At 34.1% G+C, this 26,199-nt stretch overlaps 7 protein-coding genes across 8 annotated transcripts; 6 read left to right on the forward strand and 1 right to left on the reverse strand.

Annotated features, from left to right (window-relative positions):
• The first annotated feature begins 758 nt into the window (after nt 1-758).
• Nucleotides 759-3,038, forward strand: LOC130655416 (latrophilin receptor-like protein A). 2 transcript variants are annotated; one of them, XM_057458171.1, is made up of 2 exons: nt 759-945; nt 1,228-3,038. In XM_057458171.1, exon 2 carries the CDS (start codon nt 1,474-1,476, stop codon nt 2,824-2,826), a length of 1,353 nt encoding a protein of 450 aa, XP_057314154.1. In that variant the 5' UTR covers nt 759-945; nt 1,228-1,473; the 3' UTR covers nt 2,827-3,038. The 2 variants fall into 2 exon arrangements, with proteins under 2 accessions (XP_057314154.1, XP_057314153.1); XM_057458170.1 differs by having other exon boundaries at nt 760-1,131.
• Nucleotides 3,039-5,856: 2,818 nt separating this feature from the next.
• Nucleotides 5,857-7,096, forward strand: LOC130654760 (latrophilin receptor-like protein A). Its single transcript, XM_057457375.1, has one exon. The coding sequence runs from the start codon at nt 5,874-5,876 to the stop codon at nt 6,882-6,884; it is 1,011 nt and encodes a 336-aa protein (XP_057313358.1). The 5' UTR covers nt 5,857-5,873; the 3' UTR covers nt 6,885-7,096.
• A 2,249-nt stretch (nt 7,097-9,345) lies between these two features.
• On the forward strand, nt 9,346-12,251 carry LOC130654964 (latrophilin receptor-like protein A). Its single transcript, XM_057457662.1, has one exon. It carries the CDS (start codon nt 9,580-9,582, stop codon nt 10,933-10,935), a length of 1,356 nt encoding a protein of 451 aa, XP_057313645.1. The 5' UTR covers nt 9,346-9,579; the 3' UTR covers nt 10,936-12,251.
• An 814-nt stretch (nt 12,252-13,065) lies between these two features.
• On the forward strand, nt 13,066-15,045 carry LOC130655982 (latrophilin receptor-like protein A). Its single transcript, XM_057458809.1, has one exon. The coding sequence runs from the start codon at nt 13,629-13,631 to the stop codon at nt 14,943-14,945; it is 1,317 nt and encodes a 438-aa protein (XP_057314792.1). The 5' UTR covers nt 13,066-13,628; the 3' UTR covers nt 14,946-15,045.
• Nucleotides 15,046-15,147: 102 nt separating this feature from the next.
• Nucleotides 15,148-17,314, reverse strand: LOC130655986 (uncharacterized). The gene is made up of 2 exons (XM_057458819.1): nt 17,183-17,314; nt 15,148-16,888 (listed from the first exon to the last, which is right to left on the reverse strand). Exon 2 carries the CDS (start codon nt 15,962-15,964, stop codon nt 15,284-15,286), a length of 681 nt encoding a protein of 226 aa, XP_057314802.1. The 5' UTR covers nt 15,965-16,888; nt 17,183-17,314; the 3' UTR covers nt 15,148-15,283.
• Nucleotides 17,223-21,961, forward strand: LOC130655978 (52 kDa repressor of the inhibitor of the protein kinase-like). Its single transcript, XM_057458806.1, has 2 exons — nt 17,223-17,520; nt 17,824-21,961. Exons 1-2 carry the CDS (start codon nt 17,255-17,257, stop codon nt 20,864-20,866), a joined length of 3,309 nt encoding a protein of 1,102 aa, XP_057314789.1. The 5' UTR covers nt 17,223-17,254; the 3' UTR covers nt 20,867-21,961.
• A 745-nt stretch (nt 21,962-22,706) lies between these two features.
• On the forward strand, nt 22,707-26,138 carry LOC130655981 (uncharacterized). Its single transcript, XM_057458808.1, has 4 exons — nt 22,707-24,605; nt 24,738-24,903; nt 25,023-25,254; nt 25,413-26,138. The coding sequence occupies exons 1-4, from the start codon at nt 24,219-24,221 to the stop codon at nt 26,038-26,040; spliced, it is 1,413 nt and encodes a 470-aa protein (XP_057314791.1). The 5' UTR covers nt 22,707-24,218; the 3' UTR covers nt 26,041-26,138.
• Nucleotides 26,139-26,199: the final 61 nt, after the last annotated feature.

Consider the following 26,199-nt stretch of genomic DNA (forward strand, 5'->3'; position numbering starts at 1 on the left):
GGAAACTTTTTACCACGCGAAGTCTTGGATATTTTTTAAGACGCGGGAGTTTTTTCTCCACAAAAAAATTAAAAACGGAGAAACCTCAAAGTTACAATAACATTTGGTGTATTCATTCTTTATTGGTCACATGAACATTTCTCGGAGATTCCGATTCCTTAAACAGTAATGGATGCAGACTTTTGATTCCTAATAATAAGAGAAAAGAAAAATTAGTATTGTCGCCATTTGCAAAAGTTTATATTCGCGCAAATGAAGTAATTTTGGCTTTTGGCAAAAACAGTTTACGCAAATTCGTCCCAAGATTTAACCAGCGAAATGTTTTGTCCCTAAAGTAGTTTATAGTAATACGAAAGGTTGTCCAAAAAATGGCATGAATTCACTTTTATTTTTTGCTGGTGAAGAATATCTTATGGATATAAAAGGACTAAGTGCGAGGTTGTTCATTTGCTTAAAGTTTCACCAGAGAAAATCAATAAATAATAATTAAAAAGGTTTATTATCTTGGGAAAAAATATTGATATGTATCATAATTAGTTGCATGTTTTCAATTTGATTTTCCCTTTGGTCATAACAACGCTAATTAAGTGATAAAATCATGACTTTTTATGTAATTTACTATCAAGACGATTTCTATGTCGGCAAGTTTTCTTAGGTCACGTAATTTTTTTCTTAATTGTCCAGAAGAGAATAACATTTACTGTTTGCGAAAGAGGGATTCATAAAGACAAAAGTATTCATTTATTGGAAGTGATAATAAAAAATGTACACAGTAATTGACTGGGGACTTTCGCGGGAAATTTCTTTTCGTGAAAAAACCTGTGTAGGCTATTTTCTACTTAAAGAGAATTTTCGGAACGAAACGGAAAGAAAAAATTTAACGCGATTATACTTTCTAGGAACGGAACGAAAAGGAAAATTTTCCACTAACGCGCTGTAAACATTGTAAGTACGCATGCTCAGAAGCTTTTCCGTTCCTATCCGTTCTGTTTCGTTCCTATCCGTTCTGTTCTGTTCCCCGGAAAATTTTCTTGAAGTGGAAAATAGCCAGATGTATAACTCGAAAGATTCATTCAAAGCTGGAAACATTTGGATTTCAAGATTTCTTAAATAACTTTCCAACTAGTGAGGGTATGTGTGTTGGTGACTTGAGGTGCACGTAAACTATTTTCTTCTTTTAACAGCTCATATGTGAATTACAAAATTGATTTACGTTTTATATTGCAGGTGTTTTGATACAGCTACCATGAACCACACATTGGCCTGAGAAGAATTATTTCACAACGGTTCAAATTTATTTTAAATTATTAAGTTGTTTAAAGAGTAACATCGATTCTCAATCCTGCGGTGGTCCAACATTCACTTTTTTCGAAAGAGAGAAAAAATTATTTTAGTTCAAACTTTATTTTTAAATTTACAAATAAAAGGCGTACGATACGTTAACAGATGTAGTGATAGAAATAAAAAGCCAAGATGTTGACAGTACTACAGAGTATACTGTGTTTGTCAATTCTAATGATCTGCAATTGTCAAAACCATAGTTGTAGGGATATCATGAATAGAGATATCGTTATGAACTATACTTTAAGTAAATTTAAAATAAATGAATCTCTGCTGACCAACAAAAGCTTGTTCCAAGAAGATTTTATCAAAAAAATACGTTTAGCTATTTATCATTTATCAATGGATACATTGTGCGTACAGACTCCATCGCATGACACTTTGTATGTTTGGTCACTGCGTGTATTATACGAAGAGATTGCAAAAAACTGCGAAAAAAGTGGAGGAGAGTTTATAGGACGAACAGGAATCTGTTTTTTATCGAATGGTACGCACAACGTTTCCATCCCAATGAAGAATTTGATAGATTCTAAGATTTCTTATGCTGTTGGAATCGGTGGAAATATCTTTAGTACAATAACATTGATTATTTTGCTGGCCACGTACTTCTTGTTTTCTGAATTGAGAACATTGCCAGGTAAAAATATCATGGCGCTATCCTGTTGTGTTCTTATAGTTCACACACTTCAATTGGTGATAACAATTGGAATCCATGGTCGTTTTTGTATTGCAAGTGGAATATTACTGCATTTTGTGATGTTGAAAAGTTTCTCGTGGAAAGTAATATCATCATTTGATTTGTGGTATACGTTTTCAAGGAATTTCTTAAGAGATAACCAATGGAAGAAAAAGCAATTTAAATATTATCTCATCATCTCCTTTGGTTGTAGTGGTTCTGTAATATTTATATCACTAATGTTGGAGTACGCAGGAAATTGTGGAATGGGATATGGCGCGCATAATCATTGCTTCATTACAAAACTACTTCCACATTTTCTTCTTTTTATCCTTCCAATTTTGTTAATCGTTATATGCAATATTTTCGCTCTAATTATTACCATCCGAAACATTTCTAAGGCTAAGAAATCCACTAAAATGGCTCACCAGTCTTCACACAATGACGTCATGTTTCTTTCAAGAATGTTCATCAAGATATCGATAGTCAATGGAACAGGATGGTGTTTTGGGTTGCTTGGTGCATTTATTGCGTCTTCGTTTTGCATGTATATATATCTCATCGTTGTTAACTTTCAAGGATTTTTCATTTTTTTAGCATTTTGCGTCAACAGAAGAATATTTAAGCTTTATTGTCAAAAATACAGACAGCTTAAATCTAATTATACATTTGAAAATACTTTTGCAAGCTTTGGACACGATGGCCACGAAACACAGGATAACCACGAAGCACACGAAACGCACTATGCACACGAAACGCACGATAATTACGTCATACCGGAAGACAATCAAGTGGAGTCTTCTATTTGATATTTGTTTTTCTATAAACACAACTGAAGATACCACCATCCTTTTGCAACCAATCAAACCAACTAGCAAGTAGTAAAATTTTTCAAATTTTAACAAAAGTTTGAATTACGTTGTTGGCCTGTGTATACACAAGGAGTAGTGTACTACTACAAACTGCTATATAGCTCAGAATGTAACTGTAAAATGTTTATTTTAATTCCGTTGTTCAAAAAGTATTTATCTTTTATTAACCCTATTATACCTGAGCTTTTTTGGCCCTTGTAACCCTGAGGGGGAGTGCCCGCGGGTCATAAATCCTGAACCAGTTGTGCTTAAGTGATGAAACTTGGCTCAGTTCGAGAATGTCTTAGTACAAACTTAATCCAGGTAAAAATAATTTGATGACGTCATAGGGATTAGAAATGACGTCATTTCGGCAAGAAAATTTCTTACTTTAACGATAAAGATAAAAAGGCCCATTCTACCAGAAATATTGATGCTCATGTCATTAAACATGGCACATATGCAGAAGAGAGCATTTAAAGATAATCGATGCAAGGAAAGCAATATAATGACGTCATTGGGATCCGAAATGACGTCAATATGCTGGATCGATAATTCCTTCTTAATCTGGTCTGCTTTTTGTCCCTAGCAACCACATATAACCTTAGCAATACCTTGGTTACCACTTAGTAACCAACATACATGTAATAAATATTTATATACTCAATACAACATCTTATAACATTCTTACATGAATGTCAACGGTTTTCAAAATTCCAAAAAATTTACCCCTGTCCAAAAAATGCAATACCCCCAGCAAAGTACCAAATCTTTCCAAAATTTTTTTTTCATCAGAAGACCTAATAAAAGTTAGGAATAGTCACAAAATTTTAGCACTTAATCACATGTGTATCTAAAGTTATGCCTAGTCAAAGAGGCCACGGGCACTTTGTGCTCCCCCCATGTATAATAGGGTTAAGGAAGGATACAAAATTTAGTCAAAAATCATATTGCTGAAATATAAAAAGTTTGAATATGTTTTCAATTTTTTAAAGTTAGAATTTTGGTAACTGCCATAATATGCCATTCACAATTTGATATATTAGGTATGGAAACAACATTTTATAGGAGACACTAGTTTTCCGTGCTAGGATTGGTCAATACTGCGATATATAGAAATTTGATCTTTAATTTGTATATCCAAATGCATTTTATTAATTCTAGATAAAATCTCTCTTGGATTTATTTTTTCAATTTAATGGCAAAATATTATAATTATTGCGAGATTTATCTTGAGTCTCCCCCTATTTTGGGAATTTATTTTTACAAATTGTATCTCAAAATGTTACTGCGATACTTTTTTATGACTAGTGAACGAATTCTTAATAGCAAAAATTAACCCCACAAGATTGAATGCAGCAATAATTATTCTTAAGGAATTAATATGTAAAAATAATCTCGATCCAAATATAATTACTGATACCTTGTAGGTCTAAAAAGGTTTAAGTTACCAAAGGAAATAGTTCGAGTTCTTATTACTTCGTTTTGACTGAATAATGTTACATGTGAATATTTTTAGCTAACTGGTGGAATATTTTTGTAAAAGTTATTGCGCCCTTGCGCCCACCCACATATGTTTCAAGTGTCTCTAATTTGTAGCTTTTTAGTGGCTGTTAAACGAGAATAAATTTTACGCAGTTTAGTGCAGCATTTACATGGCAGGTAGTTTAGCTTGAGAGACAAACATATAAAAATCTCGGCGTTAGTATTCGAAATTTGAATTATTTGTTAACTTGTACTGAGAAATGGGACCAATTTAAATAAAATTACAATAATTTTCCAGCATGGAAGCATGGATAAGAGTTTCCTCGAAAATTCTTTTATATTTATTCTATGACGATACAGAAGTTTTAATCTTTTTTTTATTAATAAATATTTTTCGCAAATTGTGAATTACACCGCGAACATCACGTCCGCTAATTTGCATTTTTTGTGATAATTAACTAAATCTTTAATTCAATCTTTTTTTTAAAATTACACGCTTCTTTTATGAGCAATATGTTATACGCAATATTAGTTTCGTATTCTTAGTAAATATAAGAAAAGACAAAAATGTGAAAAAATAATAGTTTCGAGACTTTCCTAAAAACTAATCCTAAAATGTTGGAATTCCTCGTATCACATAAATGTGGTTAAAAATGTAGTTATGATCGGCACACCAGAACAACTGAGCAACCAAACACGCGAAGTTAACCTTATTGAACACATTAAATAGATAGTCAACATGTAACAACTAAGCAAGTACTGAACCGGTAAAATAGAAGAACTTCAACAACATTGATTGTTAGGTGCATTATTTCGTGTTGTAAAAAAAAAGCGTGCACCAACATTTTGAATTCTTTTGCTATTTTTGACATAAACGTCCGTTTTAGTTTTTTGTTATCAAAAAATTGTGGTTTGAATATATTACGTGTTAAATTTTTTGTCACTTCTACGTAATGAATTACAGGTGTTTAACACAGCGAAAATATGGCAATGATCAAACCGCACACAACAGTTGTAAATTTTTGTTTAAATTATTAAATTCCTTTTATAAAAACTCCAGCAGCTGGTTGGATCCACTTGCTCGGAAAAGGAAGCAAAGAACAAAATTTTTGGACTGTTTATATCGCTGGTTGTGACTTTGAAAAGGAGAAGATATACATTCATACAGGTAGAAAATGGAGACCTTGTTTCAAATTACTTTGGTTTTGCCCATCCTGTCACTTTCAACATGTCAACATTCTGTTATTGATTGCAGTGGACCTATGGATAAACAAATTATGAATTATACTTTAAGTAAATATGGAATAAATGAATCTCTGCTCACCAATAAAAGTTTATTCCATAAAGATTTCATCTGGAAGATACAGATGGCTATTCTTAATCTAATGACGGATAGCCTTTGTTTATACCATGTATCTCATGACAGTATGTATGTTTGGTCACTGCGTGTATTGAACGAAGAAATTACAAAGAACTGCGAAAAAAGTGGAGGAGAGTTTATAGAACGAACGGGAATCTGTATGTTATCCAATGGTACGCACAACTTTTCCATCCCAATGAAGAATTTGATAGATTCTAAGATTTCTTATGCTGTTGGAATCGGTGGAAATATCTTTAGTACAATAACATTGATTATTTTGCTGGCCACGTACTTCTTGTTTTCTGAATTGAGAACATTGCCAGGTAAAAATATCATGGCGCTATCCTGTTGTGTTCTTATAGTTCACACACTTCAATTGGTGATAACAATTGGAATCCATGGTGGTTTTTGTATTGCAAGTGCAATATTACTGCATTTTGTGATGTTGAAAAGTTTCTCGTGGAAAGTAATATCATCATTTGATTTGTGGTATACGTTTTCAAGGAATTTCTTAAGAGATAACCAATGGAAGAGAAAGCAATTTAAATATTATCTCATCATCTCCTTTGGTTGTAGTGGTTGTGTAATATTTATATCACTAATGTTGGAGTACGCAGGGAATTGTGGAATGGGATATGGCGCGCATAATCATTGCTTCATTACAAAACTACTTCCACATTTTCTTCTTTTTATCCTTCCAATTTTGTTAATCGTTATATGCAATATTTTCGCTCTAATTATTACCATCCGAAACATTTCTAAGGCTAAAAAATCCACTAAGATGGTTCACCAGTCTTCACACAATGACGTCATGTTTCTTTCAAGAATGTTCATCAAGATATCGATAGTCAATGGAACAGGATGGTGTTTCGGGTTGCTAGGTGCATTTATTGCGTCTTCGATTTGCATGTACATATATCTCATCGTTGTTAACTTTCAAGGATTTTTTATCTTTTTAGCATTTTGCGTCAACAGAAGAATATTTAAGCTTTATTGTCAAAAATACAGACAGCTTAAATCTAATTATACATTTGAAAATACTTTTGCAAGCTTTGGACACGATAGCCACGAAACACAGGATAACGACGAAGCACACGAAACGCACTATGCACACGAAACGCACGATAATTACGTCATACCGGAAGACAATCAAGTGGAGTCTTCTATTTGATATTTGTTTTTCTATAAACACAACTGAAGATACCACCATCCTTTTGCAACCAATCAAACCAACTAGCAAGTAGTAAAATTTTTCAAATTTTAACAAAAGTTTGAATTACGTTGTTGGCCTGTGTATACACAAGGAGTAGTGTACTACTACAAACTGCTATATAGCTCAGAATGTAACTGTAAAATGTTTATTTTAATTCCGTTGTTCAAAAAGTATTTATCTTTTATTAACCCTATTATACCTGAGCTTTTTTGGCCCTTGTAACCCTGAGGGGGAGTGCCCGCGGGTCATAAATCCTGAACCAGTTGTGCTTAAGTGATGAAACTTGGCTCAGTTCGAGAATGTCTTAGTACAAACTTAATCCAGGTAAAAATAATTTGATGACGTCATAGGGATTAGAAATGACGTCATTTCGGCAAGAAAATTTCTTACTTTAACGATAAAGATAAAAAGGCCCATTCTACCAGAAATATTGATGCTCATGTCATTAAACATGGCACATATGCAGTAGAGAGCATTTAAAGATAATCGATGCAAAGGAAAGCAATATAATGACGTCATTGGGATCCGAAATGACGTCAATATGCTGGATCGATAATTCCTTCTTAATCTGGTCTGCTTTTTGTCCCTAGCAACCACATATAACCTTAGCAATACCTTGGTTACCACTTAGTAACCAACATACATGTAATAAATATTTATATACTCAATACAACATCTTATAACATTCTTACATGAATGTCAACGGTTTTCAAAATTCCAAAAAATTTACCCCTGTCCAAAAAATGCAATACCCCCAGCAAAGTACCAAATCTTTCCAAAATTTTTTTTTTTCATCAGAAGACCTAATAAAAGTTAGGAATAGTCACAACATTTTAGCACTTAATCACATGTGTATCTAAAGTTATGCCTAGTCAAAGAGGCCACGGGCACTTTGTGCTCCCCCCATGTATAATAGGGTTAAGGGAGGATACAAAATTTAGTCAAAAATCATATTACTGAAATATAAAAAGTTTGAATATGTTTTCAATTTTTTAAAGTTAGAATTTTGGTAACTGCCATAATATGCCATTCACAATTTGATATATTAGGTATGGAAGCAACATTTTATAGGAGACACTAGTTTTCCGTGCTAGGATTGGTCAATACTGCGATATATAGAAATTTGATCTTTAATTTGTATATCCAAATGCATTTTTAATGCTAGATAAAATCTCTCTTGGATTTATTTTTTCAATTTAATGGCAAGATATTATAATTATTGCGAGATTTATCTAGACTCTCCCCCTATTTTGGGAATTTATTTTTACAAATTGTATCTCAAAATGTTACTGCGATACTTTTTTATAACTAGTGAACGAATTCTTAATAGCAAAAAATAACCCCACAAGATTGAATGCAGCAATAATTATTTTTAAGGAATTAGTATGTAAAAATAATCTCGATCCAAATATAATTACTGATACTTTGTAGGTCTAAAAAGGTTTAAGTTACCAAAGGAAATAGTTCGAGTTCTTATTACTTCGTTTTGACTGAATAATGTTATATGTGAATATTTTTAGCTAACTGGTGGAATATTTTTGTAAAAGTGATTGCGCCCTTGCCCCCACGCACATCTGTTTCAAGTGTCTTTAATTTGTAGCTTTTTAGTGGCTGTTAAACGAGAATAAATTTTACGCAGTTTAGTGCAGCATTTACATGGCAGGTAGTTTAGCTTGAGAGACAAACATATAAAAATCTCGGCGTTAGTATTCGAAATTTGAATTATTTGTTAACTTGTACTGAGAAATGGGACCAATTTAAATAAAATTACAATAATTTTCCAGCATGGAAGCATGGATAAGAGTTTCCTCGAAAATTCTTTTATATTTATTCTATGACGATACAGAAGTTTTAATCTTTTTTTTATTAATAAATATTTTTCGCAAATTGTGAATTACACCGCGAACATCACGTCCGCAAATTTGCATTTTTTGTGATAATTAACTAAATCTTTAATTCAATCTTTTTTTAAAAATTACACGCTTCTTTTATGAGCAATATGTTATCAAAATATTAGTCTCGTATTCTTAGTAAATATAAGAAAAGACAAAAATGTGAAAAAATAATAGTTTCGAGACTTTCCTAATCCTAAAATGTTGGAATTCCTCGTATCACATAAATGTAGTTAAAAATGTAGTTATGATCGGCACACCAGAACAACTGAGCAACCAAACACGTGAAGTTAACCTTATTGAACACATTGAATAGATAGTCAACATGTAACAACTAAGCAAGTACTGAACCGGTAAAATAGAAGAACTTCAACAACATTGATTGTTAGGTGCATTATTTCGTGTTGTAAAAAAAAGCGTGCACCAACATTTTGAATTCATTTGCTATTTTTGACATAAACGTCCGTTTTAGTTTTTTGTTATCAAAAAATTGTGGTTTGAATATATTACGTGTTAAATTTTTTGTCACTTCTACGTAATGAATTACAGGTGTTTAACACAGCGAAAATATGGCAATGATCAACCGCACACAACAGTTGGAAATTTTTGTTTAAATTATTAAATTCCTTTTATAAAAACTCCAGCAGCTGGTTGGACCACTTGCTCGGAAAAGGAAGCAAAGAACAAAATTTTTGGACTGTTGTTTATATCGCTGGTTGTGACTTTGAAAAGGAGAAGATATACATTCATACAGGTAAAAAATGGAGACCTTGTTTCAAATTACTTTGGTTTTGCCCATCCTGTCACTTTCAACATGTCAACATTCTGTTATTGATTGCAGTGGACCTACGGATGAACAAATTATGAATTATACTTTAAGTAAATATGGAATAAATGAATCTCTGCTCACCAATAAAAGTTTATTCCATAAAGATTTCATCTGGAAGATACAGATGGCTATTCTTAATCTAATGACGGATAGCCTTTGTTTATACCATGTATCTCATGACAGTATGTATGTTTGGTCACTGCGTGTATTGAACGAAGAGATTACAAAGAACTGCGAAAAAAGTGGAGGAGAGTTTATAGAACGAACTGGAATCTGTATGTTATCCAATGGTACGCACAACTTCTCCATCCCAATGAAGAATTTGATAGATTCTAAGATTTCTTATGCTGTTGGAATCGGTGGAAATATTTTTAGTATAATAACATTGATTATTTTGCTGGCCACGTACTTCTTGTTTTCTGAATTGAGAACATTACCAGGTAAAAATATCATGGCGCTATCCTGTTGTGTTCTTATAGTTCACACACTTCAATTGGTGATAACAATTGGAATCCATGGTGGTTTTTGTATTGCAAGTGGAATATTACTGCATTTTGTGATGTTGAAAAGTTTCTCGTGGAAAGTAATATCATCATTTGATTTGTGGTATACGTTTTCAAGGAATTTCTTAAGAGATAACCAATGGAAGAAAAAGCAATTTAAATATTATCTCATCATCTCCTTTGGTTGTAGTGGTTGTGTAATATTTATATCACTAATGTTGGAGTACGCAGGGAATTGTGGAATGGGATATGGCGCGCATAATCATTGCTTCATTACAAAACTACTTCCACATTTTCTTCTTTTTATCCTTCCAATTTTGTTAATCGTTGTATGCAATATCTTCGCTCTAATTATTACCATCCGAAACATTTCTAAGGCTAAGAAATCCACTAAGATGGTTCACCAGTCTTCACACAATGACGTCATGTTTCTTTCAAGAATGTTCATCAAGATATCGATAGTCAATGGAACAGGATGGTGTTTTGGGTTGCTTGGTGCATTTATTGCGTCTTCGTTTTGCATGTATATATATCTCATCGTTGTTAACTTTCAAGGATTTTTCATTTTTTTAGCATTTTGCGTCAACAGAAGAATATTTAAGCTTTATTGTCAAAAATACAGACAGCTTAAATCTAATTATACATTTGAAAATACTTTTGCAAGCTTTGGACACGATAGCCACGAAACACAGGATAACCACGAAGCACACGAAACGCACTATGCACACGAAACGCACGATAATTACGTCATACCGGAAGACAATCAAGTGGAGTCTTCTATTTGATATTTGTTTTTCTATAAACACAACTGAAGATACCACCATCCTTTTGCAACCAATCAAACCTACTAGCAAGTAGTGAAATTTTTCAAATTTTAACGAAAGTTTGAATTACGTTGTTGGCCTGTGTATACACAAGGAGTAGTGTACTACTACAAACTGCTATATAGCTTAGAATGTAACTGTAAAATGTTTATTTTAATTCCGTTGTTCAAAAAGTATTTATCTTTTATTAACCCTATTATACCTGAGCTTTTTTGGCCCTTGTAACCCTGAGGAGGGGGGGGGAGTGCCCGCGGGTCATAAATCCTGAACCAGTTGTGCTTAAGTGATGAAACTTGGCTCAGTTGGAGAATGTATTAGTGCAAACTTAATCCAGGTATAAATAATTTGATGACGTCATAGGGATTAGAAATGACGTCATTTCGGCAAGAAAATTTCTTACCTTAACGATAAAGATAAAAAGGCCCATTCTACCAGAAATATTGATGCTCATGTCATTAAACATGGCACATATGTAGAAGAGAGCATTTAAAGATAATCGATGCAAGGAAAGCAATATAATGACGTCATTGGGATCCGAAATGACGTCAATATGCTGGATCGATAATTCCTTCTTAATCTGGTCTGCTTTTTGTCCCTAGCAACCATATATCACCTTAGCAACACATTGGTTACCACTTAGTAACCAACATACATGTAATAAATATTTATATACTCAATACAACATCTTATAACATTCTTACATGAATGTCAACGGTTTTCAAAATTCCAAAAAATTTACCCCTGTCCAAAAAATGCAATACCCCCAGCAAAGTACCAAATCTTTCCAAAATTTTTTTTTTTCATCAGAAGACCTAATAAAAGTTAGGAATAGTCACAACATTTTAGCACTTAATCACATGTGTATCTAAAGTTATGCCTAGTCAAAGAGGCCACGGGCACTTTGTGCTCCCCCCATGTATAATAGGGTTAAGGGAGGATACAAAATTTAGTCAAAAATCATATTACTGAAATATAAAAAGTTTGAATATGTTTTCAATTTTTTAAAGTTAGAATTTTGGTAACTGCCATAATATGCCATTCACAATTTGATATATTAGGTATGGAAGCAACATTTTATAGGAGACACTAGTTTTCCGTGCTAGGATTGGTCAATACTGCGATATATAGAAATTTGATCTTTAATTTGTATATCCAAATGCATTTTTAATGCTAGATAAAATCTCTCTTGGATTTATTTTTTCAATTTAATGGCAAAATATTATAATTATTGCGAGATTTATCTAGACTCTCCCTCTATTTTGGGAATTTATTTTTACAAATCGTATCTCAAAATGTTACTGCGATACTTTTTTATGACTAGTGAACGAATTCTTAATAGCAAAAATTAACCCCACAAGATTGAATGCAGCAATAATTATTCTTAAGGAATTAATATGTAAAAATAATCTCGACCCAAATATAATTACTGATACTTTGTAGGTCTAAAAAGGTTTAAGTTACCAAACGAAATAGTTCGAGTTCTTATTACTTCGTTTTGACTGAATAATGTTATATGTGAATATTTTTAGCTAACTGGTGGAATATTTTTGTAAAAGTGATTGCGCCCTTGCCCCCACGCACATCTGTTTCAAGTGTCTTTAATTTGTAGCTTTTTAGTGGCTGTTAAACGAGAATAAATTTTACGCAGTTTAGTGCAGCATTTACATGGCAGGTAGTTTAGCTTGAGAGACAAACATATAAAAATCTCGGCGTTAGTATTCGAAATTTGAATTATTTGTTAACTTGTACTGAGAAATGGATCCAATTTAAATAAAATTACAATAATTTGCCAGCATGGAAGCATGGATAAGAGTTTCCTCGAAAATACTTTTTTTTATTAATAAATATTTTTCGCAAATTGTGAATTACACCGCGAACATCACAAATTTGCATTTTTTGTGATAATTAACTAAATCTTTAATTCAATTTTTTTTGCAATTACACGCTTCCTTTATGAGCAATATGTTATACGCAAAATTAGTCTCGTATTCTTTTAACATAAAACGAAGCAACTTGTAAAATCCCGGGGTGAGTAAATATAAGAAAAGACAAAAATGTGAAAAAATAATAGTTTCGAGACTTTCCTAATCCTAAAATGTTGGAATTCCTCGTATCACATAAATGTGGTTAAAAATGTAGTTATGATCGGCACACCAGAACAACTGAGCAACCAAACACGTGAAGTTAACCTTATTGAACACATTGAATAGATAGTCAACATGTAACAACTAAGCAAGTACTGAACCGGTAAAATAGAAGAACTTCAACAACATTGATTGTTAGGTGCATTATTTCGTGTTGTAAAAAAAAGCGTGCACCAACATTTTGAATTCATTTGCTATTTTTGACATAAACGTTCGTTTTAGTTTTTTGTTATCAAAAAATTGTGGTTTGAATATATACGTGTTAAATTTTTTGTCACTTCTACGTAATGAATTACAGGTGTTTAACACAGCGAAAATATGGCAATGATCAACCGCACACAACAGTTGGAAATTTTTGTTTAAATTATTAAATTCCTTTTATAAAAACTCCAGCAGCTGGTTGGACCACTTGCTCGGAAAAGGAAGCAAAGAACAAAATTTTTGGACTGTTGTTTATATCGCTGGTTGTGACTTTGAAAAGGAGAAGATATACATTCATACAGGTAAAAAATGGAGACCTTGTTTCAAATTACTTTGGTTTTGCCCATCCTGTCACTTTCAACATGTCAACATTCTGTTATTGATTGCAGTGGACCTACGGATGAACAAATTATGAATTATACTTTAAGTAAATATGGAATAAATGAATCTCTGCTCACCAATAAAAGTTTATTCCATAAAGATTTCATCTGGAAGATACAGATGGCTATTCTTAATCTAATGACGGATAGCCTTTGTTTATACCATGTATCTCATGACAGTATGTATGTTTGGTCACTGCGTGTATTGAACGAAGAGATTACAAAGAACTGCGAAAAAAGTGGAGGAGAGTTTATAGAACGAACGGGAATCTGTATGTTATCCAATGGTACGCACAACTTTTCCATCCCAATGAAGAATTTGATAGATTCTAAGATTTCTTATGCTGTTGGAATCGGTGGAAATATCTTTAGTACAATAACATTGATTATTTTGCTGGCCACGTACTTCTTGTTTTCTGAATTGAGAACATTGCCAGGTAAAAATATCATGGCGCTATCCTGTTGTGTTCTTATAGTTCACACACTTCAATTGGTGATAACAATTGGAATCCATGGTGGTTTTTGTATTGCAAGTGGAATATTACTGCATTTTGTGATGTTGAAAAGTTTCTCGTGGAAAGCAATATCATCATTTGATTTGTGGTATACGTTTTCAAGGAATTTCTTAAGAGATAACCAATGGAAGAGAAAGCAATTTAAATATTATCTCATCATCTCCTTTGGTTGTAGTGGTTGTGTAATATTTATATCACTAATGTTGGAGTACGCAGGAAATTGTGGAATGGGATATGGCGCGCATAATCATTGCTTCATTACAAAACTACTTCCACATTTTCTTCTTTTTATCCTTCCAATTTTGTTAATCGTTATATGCAATATTTTTGCTCTAATTATTACCATCCGAAACATTTCTAAGGCTAAGAAATCCACTAAAATGGCTCACCAGTCTTCACACAATGACGTCATGTTTCTTTCAAGAATGTTCATCAAGATATCGATAGTCAATGGAACAGGATGGTGTTTCGGGTTGCTAGGTGCATTTATTGCGTCTTCGTTTTGCATGTACATATATCTCATCGTTGTTAACTTTCAAGGATTTTTCATTTTTTTAGCATTTTGCGTCAACAGAAGAATACTTAAGCTTTATTGTCAAAAATACAGACACTTTGGAGTTGATGTTGTTTTTACGACTTTTAGTCACGAGACACGCAAAACGCACGAAATACAGGGTACCCACGGTATGCACGATATCACCAAGGGTAATCGGTCAGAATCTTCCATTTAGATTTTTTATTTTCAGTAAAACAAATTGTAAACATTGCTTGCTTCATGTAAATATTTGTAAAATGCAGTTTTTTCTACCTTTTTGATGAAGCTGGATTGATATAGTGGCTAGAAAGGGCGTGGAAGAATTGGCGCTGAATTAGTAAATTAAGAGGTAATCGAGATGCGACCAAACTTATTCATATCTCGTTTGGGTGCAAAAATACTAATTATAATTTATCTAGTCTTTAACATGTTTTGTAAATATTTTAACCATTTGTAATTATTGTATTGAAAATAATTAACGAAAAAGCAATAATACAAGTTGTTTCTAATCGCAAACGTTTTTTGAAGAATATATCATAATTTCCTACTCGTGTGGACCTTATAATTTTTACTTCGTCTTTTCTTTTTGTTAGTTTTTAAACGTCGCAGAGTCCTTTTAAATGAATTCATGACTTTCGATATACTACCTTCGACGTTTGGAAATCTAATATCCGATGCACCAAATGTCTGATCTTCAATTACACTTTGGTCAATACTTTTTCTATAACCTGTTATCTCGTTTGACTTCAACATGGGAATCAACCCACCAATGATAGGATTCAGAATACTGGCTTTAGAAACAGCTTCTTGTTTACCTTGTAGCAAATCAAGATCAGAAAAGTCCCGTGTCAATGGATCAACATAGCTTTGTCCTTCATTTGTATTTGGTGTATCACGTGTTGTCTGTATGTCTCTCATTTTATTCATACTTCCTACCCCCTTTAAGTTATCTTTTGAAATATGGAAATGATAATGTATCTCTGGTCTCAAGCGTTGTTGGTATGACTTATGTCTATGTTTGTGTCTCGGAAACATTAATTCTTCTTCCTGTGGTACAAAATTAGATGGATAGGGAGTATCCTCCGATGAAGCCTCACTGACTTCATTCATCCGTTGTCGTTGATCACCGAGGCAGCATCCATTATCACCACTGTCGTCTTTATAATGATGGATGTATCGATGAACTATCTTTGGTCGCGGTAACCGACTTAACATTTGTTGAGGAAGACAGCCATAAACATGCTTAGGTGGAGATGAATCGTACACATGTTGAGATATATCGGGTAGTTTACAGGGATTTATTGGTCGCTGTACTGGAACGGGAGGTTGTGGTGGTGATATTGGTGGTGGTAGTGGCTGATTTGGAATATGTAGATCTGCTGAGTCAAGAATATGAACTTCTGGCTCTTTTGTGTGTTTTAAGCCTTCCGGAATTTCGGCATCTGCATCTAAGATTAATATTTTGATTTGTTTTTTCTTTTTATCGTCCTTGTGTGTTGATAAATCTTCTATTTTCGGCTCTTCAGTTACTGGCGTGATTTCTGATGTAGTGTTATTTTTCGTTTCTGTTGATTTAGTTGGTGTGTGCGGCGGTGTCGTTGGAGCCGGCGTGATAGAAGCTAAAGTAGTTGGTTGGGGTGCTGTTTTTGCTTTAGATGTAATCGGTGCCGTCGAAGTCTTCGTTGACGGCAGTGTTGTTGTTGTTGGAGACGGCGTTGTTATTTTTTGTGTCGTAGTTTTTGACACTGTTGTTGTTTTGGGGGTTGTCGTAGTTTTTAGCTCCGTTGTTGTTATTGGTAACAGGCGCGGATTTAGACTAGGTCAACCCTGTCACGCGACCTAGTAAAAAAATGCCGAGGATTGAAATCGAATTCTGTCGAATTTACCCGGAATCTGAAGATCGAAATATTTCTCCTTGTTTTCTCATAACGCGAATTGGATCAACCTATGTTGACCTGACCTGTGTTAGCCAGTCTTGGCTCTAGGTTATCCCGCGAGGCTTTTACCGTCGACTAGAATCAAACCTATGTGGGCCCGACCTATTTTGAGTCAGAAATTTTGAAGTCAGCCCAGTCTTGGCTCTAGGTTATCCCGCGAGGCTTTTACCGTCGACAAGAATCAAACCTATGTTGGCCTGACCTATTTTTAGTCAGAAATTTTGAAGCCAGCCAGTCTTGGCTCTAGGTTATCCCGTGAGGCTTTCACCATACACTAGAGTCAACCTATCTTGGCCTGACCTATTTTTAGTCAGAAATTTTGAAGCCAGCCAGTCTTGGCTCTAGGTTATCCCGTGAGGCTTTCACCATACACTAGAGTCAACCTATCTTGGCCTGACCTATTTTTAGTCAGAAATTTTGAAGCCAGCCAGTCTTGGCTCTAGGTTATCCCGCGAGGCTTTCACCGTTGACTAGAATCAACCTATGTGGGCCTGACCTATTTTTAGTCAGAAAGTTTTAAACAAACCTGTCAAAATTTGTAGCATGTTGGTATAAATATAAGTAAGGCATGCGGAAGATTCTTTCCGTTCTCAACATGGCTTGCAAGAGCTTGAGAGAGCGTGTGGAGTTAGTTTTTGAAAACGAAAATTTTGATGAGCTACCTCAAATTTACGCCGAATTAAATAAAAAGTTTAAATGTAATTCTGTTTTGCCATCTACTGACGTGTTGCAAAAACAACTTACTTTTGGTTTTATCCAAAGAAATTGCCATGCAGAATACTACCTTCCTGCCTATGTGAAAGCAAAGAAGGATGGTTGCGCAATTACGTTGAAGTGAGTTGTTTATGTTTATCTTTTGTTGTTTCTATAATAGCTATGCGTTTTTGTTACTATGACCACTAACTATGCAGCTGAATATTGTCTTAAAAAAGATTATGAATAATCTTTGTTGTTTTAAAATGTGCAAAGGTCATCTCAAATATGTCTTGCTTGTTCAGTTTCTTTTGTTGATGCATTCTTAGTTTATTTATATATTGAGCAAGTTGAATTTCATAAACAAACCTTTAATAGGCAGCAGTTTGGCAAAATGTGTAGTTAAAGTTTTAGAATAGCTAGCAATACCTATTTTTATTACAGGTCTCAGGTCAATGGAAATTGCCTGTACAGTTCTATGGCGTTGTGTTTGTTTGGGAAAAATGTGATGGTTGACGACTTACGAATTCTTGTGTCAGTGGAGCTAATGATGAATGCTAGCTTTTACTGTAAGCATCCTCTATTTTCTTCTATCCTTGCTCTTCCAGAAAGTCTCTTTAAATCTATGGAAGATATTCTCAATATGTCTGTCTGCAATTCTGCATTTAACACAGACAAAAAACAAGAAGACTTAGTTAAGGAGGTAGCCATTTTAAATTTAGTAGATCGGAAATATTGTTCCTTTCTTGCTATGCTTGCTCTGTCATCTGTCACAAACAGGAATATATTTTCTTATTACCCAGATTATGGATGCAAAAAAGCTCAAATGTTGTTTAACCAATTAATAGAGCCTAGACAACCAAGCTCTGCTTTTGCTATTCACATTTTGTTTTGCTATGAGGGCTTACTTCCATCCAGAGAAAATTTTGCACCTAATCATTTCGTTCCAATTATTTTTAAGCAGATACATAAACGCAAGTCAGGTTCAGCTGCGGACACAAAAGTTTTATCTCCTCCTGTGAAAAGGCAAACAAGGTTTTTTCCGGATGCACAGGCAACAGGGAAATTATCTCTTGTAAAACCTGTGATTAAAGATAAACAGTTTAATTTCTTTCCTAATAAAGCTTCCTTTAACAATAAACTAACTGAAGATTATAAAGATAGTAACAATAATAGCACATCTGCTGAAGATTTTAATAACAATGACAAAGCTTTAAATGATATTTCCTTTGCTACTGTTTTAAATTTTGAACATCAATATGACGTTGCCTCTTTCCTTTCTAAAGTTTCAGGTCTAAATGATAAAGGTGTACACAACCTAATCACCAATGTTTTTGTGCCCGATAAATCTTTTATTTTTCCTAAAAAAAGTGGGCGTTCCTTTCGGCATGAATGGCTAAAGACCTTTTTATGGCTTAAATATTCACCAACTTTGGATGGAGCATTTTGTTTGCCATGTATCCTTTTTGGTCACAAGGTTGCTAACAAAACTTCTAAGTTACAGAAATTGCTTTCTCAACCTTTTCGACATTGGCCAGCTGCCAAAAACTTTTTTAAACAACATGAAACATCAAAAAATGGTTTACATATTCAAACCAGCCTAACTTTTAGTGCATTTGTGAAGAATTTTTTAGGACAAACTCAACCAATCAGTGTAATCATAGATTCCAACTACAAAAAACAGGTTGCTGATAATCGAAAGTTCTTAACACCAATTGTTGACACCATAATTTTATGTGGTCGTGTTTGTATTCCTCTTCGTGGCCACAGGGATGATAGTAAATATCATCCTGAAGTTGGAAATTTTTCAACTGGTTCAACTGGCAATTTTATTGATCTTTTAAATTACAGAGTACGTGGTGGAGACACAACCCTTGAAAATCATCTTCTAAAATGTAATAAGAATTCTTCTTATATTTCTAAAACTTCACAGAATGAAATAATTAATTGTTGTGCAGATATAATCACAGAAAATATTGTTTCTGAAGTTAAGAAAAACAAGTTTTTTACGATTATAGCTGATGAAGCATCAGATACATCCAATAAAGAGCAGTTATCATTAGTTTTACGCTATGTAGATAGCAATTTTGACATTAAAGAAGATTTCATTCGATTTCTTCACTGTAAGGAAGGTTTATCTGGAAGTGCTCTTGCTTCCATTATTCTCAAAGCTCTAAGTGATGACCTAGTTCTAAATGTTCAAGACTGTAGAGGCCAGGGTTATGATGGGGCTGGCGCTGTGGCTGGTAGAATTAATGGTCTTTCTGCTCATATTTTGAGAATCAACAGGAAGGCTATTTATACTCATTGTCATAGTCATCGCCTCAACCTCTGTATATGTGCCTCTTGTTCAGTCCAAACAATTAGAAATGTGCTTGATAACATAAAAGAGATATCCTATTTTTTTAATTTTTCCCAAGTAAGGGAAGACATGTTTGTGAAAAATATTAAATTGTATGCTCCTGATTCCTTAAAAAATAAGCTTAAGGATGTTTGTCGCACAAGGTGGATTGAACGTGTTGAAGGTATGGATACATTCCAAGAACTTTATGTCCCTCTTGTTTTCACTCTTGAGGAGATGTTTGTTCAAAGGCAATGCAATATTGACACATCATCAAAAGCCTTGTCCTTATATAAATTACTTACAAGTTTTGATTTTATTATTACAATGGTAATTACTCGGTCTGTATTTGATATAACACTGCCAGTAACACGAATGCTTCAGAGCAAATCCAACGATATTTTTGAGGGACTTCATATGATTGATGCTCTTAAAAGTGCAGCCATGGCTACACGAAATTCAGTTGATGCCTACCATGAAATGTGGTATGAGAAAGCTGTATCTCTAGCTCAAAAAGTATGTGTTACTCCTACAAAACCTAGAACTTGTGGACGTCAAAAAAACAGATCTAACATTCCTGCTGAAAACATTTCGGATTATTTTAAAAGGACAACAACTATTCCAATGTTGGACCATTTAAATTCTGAATTGAAGTTACGTTTTGACATATCTACTGTGACTTCTTATCAGGGCTTGTCAATTATTCCATCTAAGATGATGTTTTTAGTTAGTAAACATGGTCTATTGGGATGGAAAGACAAGTTTACAGCTTTTTGTAGCTTTTATTCTGATGACATGCCAAACTTTTTAGCTCTTGATGCTGAGCTAGATCTCTGGCATAAGTACTGGGAGATGCAGGATAGTTATCCTGATAATATTTCAGCCACTCTTAAAGCAATTCCATCATTACAATTTGACAATTTGACTGTAGCCTTAAGAATTCTTGCCACATTACCAGTGACATCCTGCGAATGTGAACGCTCTTTCTCTGCAATGAGAAGGCTTAAGAACTACAATCGCAGTACAATGGTGGCAGATAGGTTAAATGGCTTAGCTTTGTTACATATACACAAAGAATTTGTACCATCCACCTCATCAGTCATCAATAAGTTTGCTGTTAAAAACAGGAGATTGGATTTTAAGTAAAATGTTTAAATCAATTATTTTTCTATGTAGCCTCAATATATACTCATATTGTTTATATCTAAAGTTAAAATTAACAAGTAATAAAATAAATAATATTGTTTCTTCCTTTTCTGAATAAATATATAAATATAAATAAATTTTAAAATAAAGTATAATTTTTTGTACAAATCCATACCTAAGAAACTACTTTCTGTAATAAGTTTCATACTCAATATATTTCTCTCTCTCCTCTCCCCCCCCCCCCCTCCCCATTTTTGGTGATGACAAACCTGATTGATTCAAAATTGTCCCCGGGCTCAGTAGGCTCCGCTGACAGTACCTGGGTCAAGGAGTAACTAAGTCTTTTTTTTCCTTCTAAGCTTTCTCGAATGCTTAAATTTTACGTGGTGGTGATGAAGGTGATGATAACGTTATGAATCCAATTACCTTCTTTTTAGTTTTTTTCATTTACCTTCTTACAGTAGTTATATACAGTACATTTGTTTTTGCGATGATGTGACAAAACAGCAAGCTGCAATGATAATACTTAACCCTCTGCAAATTTTACAATCATCATACGATGATGTAACAAAACAGCAAGCTGTAATGATAATACTCAACCCTCTGAAAATTTTACAATCATCATACGATGATGTGACAAAACAGCTAGCTGCAATGATAATTAATTCCTGTGCGTGCAGTTGACAGAGCCATTTCTTTACTTCCACTTTAACAATAACTTCTTTCTATAAATAAATTTTCCTTATTCCGGGCTCGGCCTGACTCCAGCCGACAGTACCTGGTTTCCGGAGCGGCATTATGACTGTCCATGTCGGGCTTAACGAACTATATTTTCATTCTATTTTTCGTTTGTCCTAGGCATGCTGACGAGCCCTGACATTGGGCGAAACAGTCTAAAAATGATTTATGCTAACGAAATACATTTAAGTTGTCATTCTTTTTCTATTTGAAGTGTTTATGCTGAGCTGCGGCGTTTATGAGAATGTTTCGTTTCTGTTATCAAGGTCTAAAACGTCTGCATACGAGGTTGTTTTTTGTCCCCGTTTAAGCCTATTTCAGGGTTCGCAAAGCCCGTTTTAGCGAAAGCTTCTGGGGCTCCGCCCCTGACCACGCTTGGGGGGCTTACAGCGCCCCCCAAGACCCCCAGCTGTATATTCAAATTTTCTTAGTAGGTCATGATGCTGCGCATCATGACCTACAAAGAAAATTTGCTAGATCCGCCCCTGGGTAACGTTGTATTTTGCGGCATATTTGTCGTAGCGGGTGAATCTTCCTTAGCTTCTGTGTTTTTTTCAGCTTCCAGTTTTACAGCTTCTGCAGCAGGAGCTAATCCATCGCCATTTTCCTTTTGTAAAGCCTTAACAGGATCGCTTGTTTTACCATCTTCTTTTTCAGTTTCTGTATTTTGTTTTTCTTCTTTATTCAATAGTTTATTTTCGTTCTCTGGTGGATGTTCACCTTTAGTGTCAATTTCAACAGCTGAATTCGATGACTTATTCGAGTTGCCTTGCTCATTCAACTTCTCTTTTTCAACTTGATTATCATGCTTTAATTTATTCAATGCTTCCAAATTATCTTTTAGATTTTTTTCAATTCTCGCAATTTCCTCACTTTTTGCGTCTAATAACTTTTCTTTCTCAACTTTTCCCGCGCCTGCATTTTCTAACAATGGATTTTGCAATGCATCGACTGGAGACTGGATCGAGTTTACGCCTAATACCTGGTTTACACCTGTACTTGGTTGTGTCTGACTTGCCAATAGAGCTTGCTGATTTGCATTCGCAGGATTTAGTGGATTTGTATTCGCAGGATTCAGTGGATTTGTATTCACAGAATTCAGTGGATTTAAAACTCCAGCTATACCGTTATTATTTTTTAAGGAACTTGCTACGCCATTTTCAAGAGCTTGGTTATTCTTGTTGACAACATTGTTCAAGTTGCTTATATCTGCTGATTTTAATTGACTTCTGTAAGTTGTAAACTGCTTGGAGCCAGGTATGATTACACCATCATCTGTTAATTTCAAGTCCACTCCATTGCTATAATTGACGGTACTATCGCTATATTCGTTGTCAAAATTGTCTTTCTTCGAACCCGTCAAATGCAGATATAATCCGTCTTTATGTAACTCTATTTTCGACGACGACTCCCGCTTCTCTGGTGTGAGATGAAGCGCTGGACTTATTTTATATTCACATGTGACACTTAGAATTGCGCATGTGAGGACCAACTCAACTGTCAAAATATTCATACCATGTTTCATTATTTGTATTACTTCTTCTTGAGAGACATGTCACAAATCTTTTACTTTCAATCATACTGCACGCATTTTGTTTATTGTATTATCCCTCCCATTTATTTTTTAACAATCTAAGCAGTTTATTTTTAATGAAACAATTTCAAAACAGATTTCATGCTGTTATTAGGCATTTGTTTCCAACTTACAGACCATTCTTTTAATATTAAATAAGAAAAATTAGGCCAGAAGGGGTCTGGGTATTAATTCGTGAACAGTCTGAATCTAGACAAAATTAAGCAATAAACAAAGTCGCTCATGCGTGCTCTGATATTATATTTATTTTTACGATAGCTAAAAAATCCAGTGAAATAGAATGGGTATAACCCAGGATATCTTAAACTCGTTTAGTTACCATAAAAGCTAAAATACCTCTAAAAAAGCGTAAAATTCATAAATTTATTTATATTTCGTTAGATATCCACAATCTATTATCGTATAATGTTTTGCGCAGCATAATTCACTACTTTTACTATTCGGTATCTTTCAACACAGCTAGAATAGAAAGCCATACCGTTTTTCACCTCTGTCGAATGATTGCATTAATTATTTAGAAAATTGAATAGAGAAATGACATTAGCATAAAAGTGTCTGTTTCAGGCTAATTTTCGGCATTTAACACACTATATCTCAAAAAGGCAATTAATTTTTTTGCATCCTCTTTTCGCACTCTATCCGGTGGTAGACGTAGCTTTTTAGGTATCTTTTAATATTGTTAATTTTAAGATATATTGAAGTAAAATTTCCAACAACTGATTCCGTCGTTAGATGATCCGGGGTTAACTTTTAGGTATTCTTTTAAAAGTTAATCCCTCCCAAGAGCCCTGGATACAAGCATAATATAAACTTAAAGCCATGCATAAGAATTTTTTTTTTATTTAAGTGATTTTCTGTGTAATGTGGCGGCAAGCTAAGATTAACAAAATTTGAAGAAATATTAAGATTGCGCATGCTCAATAACAAAATTGTGTGAAAGATCATTCAAGCGTAACTAATCGAACAATGTGTTCGGAAGGTTAACTTTACGAAGCTGTATGAAGTGCGCTTAAAACTAATATGGCGGTTGCGCGTTTCTTAATATTTCTCGTTATAACATTTATTCAAAAGGAGTCACTTTGTACTCCAATTAAAATACTTAACAATGGAGGAAACGATTTTTTTGATAACGTATTTCGTGGTCTTCGAGGCATGTTAGAAGACTCGAACATAGAGGATATAAACTTTCGAAACAAAACATCGCAAACAAATACTGTCGAAACGGATAAAGTCATCGAGTTACCAAATGGTATTGAGAAAATCGAAAAACTCGTACAAAAAGAATCTGCAAACGATACCAATAATAACGCTGAAAAAAAGTTGACAGAGTTCTTTAAATTTCCTAACCACACGATTCAGAAAGTCGAAAGAGAAGGAGACAATCTGGTTAAACGAGACGAATCCCAAGTAAGATTCTTAATATTTCGAATATCGGTTTACACTCGACGATTTCTTTCGTGCCCAGCCTTGCGTAGCTCGATAAATTTGAAATTGACTTTTCCAATATTGTTGTGCAATTCTTACCGTTTCTTCATCTAGGTTGAATGTGTAGACTCGATAGATTGCAATTCTACCGCTTTCTGCGATAGATTCTCATACACATGTAAATCATGTCATACAGAGAGTGAGAGTTGTGGGAACGGTGAATCTTGCTGTCCTGGTCACACTTGCGATGAAGTTAGTAAAACTTGTAAAAAGTCAAAAGGTATTGTTATTGAGTACGCATACAACCTCGTTTCCAGGTCTAGGGTTGTGTTTTAAGAAAAAAATGAAACAGAGTTAGCCTATATTTAACGTTGTATACATTTTTTTACAAACTTTTAGGTGGAGAGGGACAACTCTGTTCTTCTACGTCAGACTGCATAGACCACCACTGTTGCGCATTAAATAACAACGGCGATGGAGTTTGTCAACCATATTTAAAGGAGGGTGATGATTGTGGAAGCGACCCGTTTGCTTCATTATTTTCTCCACAAAAATCATATTATCAAGAAGCACTTTCTGGTTTACCGAACAGGTGTCCATGTGCATCTGGATTGTCTTGTCAAAAACAGCAGTAAGTTTTGTTTTTAAACCTGGACTGTTACAACGCAAAAAGAATATTATATTGTGTTTAACTATAGTTTTACTATGATAAAGGCGAAAACCAGGTCTATACACAAAGAGTCCTTCGGTTGTCATAGGGATATATTCCAAATTTGATGTATTTTTTAGATCTTTCTTCTTCTTGGAATCTGAAGTGTGTACAAAGAAAGAAGAGAACAAGAGGAACCCGAAAATCGTTAAAATTAGTATCAGAAAGTTGTCCCCAGCCTTCTCATTTCACAGCGACGATGATCTTGATGGCTTCCCGCTTCCGGGGTTACTTTCGAACGAAAAGTCTGCGAAAAAAGAGAGAAAGACAAAAAAACATCGAAAAAGAAGAAAAATGAAAAGACGCAATCGGTATTTCTTAAAACCACAACTTTCAAGAAAAAGAAAAAATCGAAATAGAAAGATCAGCAAGCATCATTCTTTAAGTTCAAGAAGACACATTCCGTTTCCTTTTGCTGATATTATTCCTTCACTTCACGATGATGATTTTAATGATGATGATGATGATGATGATGATATGGATGATGACATTGATAATGATGAGGATGATGATATATTCAGTCATCTTCCAATAAGAAGAAAAACTGGATTTGTAAATGAGATGGCCAATGACACTCCAATAAGACAGAAACGTGAGGACCTTGAAGATATTCACGAAGAAGCACGGGATTTAGTCCATGAAGCAGTTGATGGTGTTTTTGACAGTGTGATGAAGGGTATTATTGAAGCGTTAAAATACGGGATGTAAACATGGAGAACGGTTTTGCACTCCCACGCAATGTGCTATTATTTTTTTAGAACGATGTATATTTTTCTGCATTGATGCGTACGCATTTTTTTTGTTCATGACAAGACTTTTTTTCCTTGCTTCTAAAACGTACCATTTACTTTCATAATTCCAAAAATT

The sequence above is a fragment of the Hydractinia symbiolongicarpus genome, chromosome 8 (assembly GCF_029227915.1).
Source record: "Hydractinia symbiolongicarpus strain clone_291-10 chromosome 8, HSymV2.1, whole genome shotgun sequence".
Taxonomy (NCBI): Eukaryota; Metazoa; Cnidaria; class Hydrozoa; order Anthoathecata; family Hydractiniidae; genus Hydractinia; species Hydractinia symbiolongicarpus.

Excerpts from the sequence above, each read along its gene's own strand:
- LOC130655416 (XM_057458171.1), top strand. The coding sequence starts at position 1,474 with ATGTTGACAGTACTACAGAGTATACTGTGTTTGTCAATTCTAATGATC.
- LOC130654760 (XM_057457375.1), top strand. The coding sequence starts at position 5,874 with ATGTTATCCAATGGTACGCACAACTTTTCCATCCCAATGAAGAATTTG.
- LOC130655978 (XM_057458806.1), top strand. The coding sequence starts at position 17,255 with ATGCGGAAGATTCTTTCCGTTCTCAACATGGCTTGCAAGAGCTTGAGA. Across the intron at positions 17,521-17,823 it reads GGTTGCGCAATTACGTTGAA|GTCTCAGGTCAATGGAAATT; the intron begins GTGAGTTGTTTA and ends TTTTTATTACAG.
- LOC130655982 (XM_057458809.1), top strand. The coding sequence starts at position 13,629 with ATGGAGACCTTGTTTCAAATTACTTTGGTTTTGCCCATCCTGTCACTT.
- LOC130654964 (XM_057457662.1), top strand. The coding sequence starts at position 9,580 with ATGGAGACCTTGTTTCAAATTACTTTGGTTTTGCCCATCCTGTCACTT.
- LOC130655986 (XM_057458819.1), bottom strand. The coding sequence starts at position 15,964 with ATGTTAAGTCGGTTACCGCGACCAAAGATAGTTCATCGATACATCCAT.
- LOC130655981 (XM_057458808.1), top strand. The coding sequence starts at position 24,219 with ATGGCGGTTGCGCGTTTCTTAATATTTCTCGTTATAACATTTATTCAA. Across the intron at positions 24,606-24,737 it reads TTAAACGAGACGAATCCCAA|GTTGAATGTGTAGACTCGAT; the intron begins GTAAGATTCTTA and ends TTCTTCATCTAG. Across the intron at positions 24,904-25,022 it reads AACTTGTAAAAAGTCAAAAG|GTGGAGAGGGACAACTCTGT; the intron begins GTATTGTTATTG and ends ACAAACTTTTAG.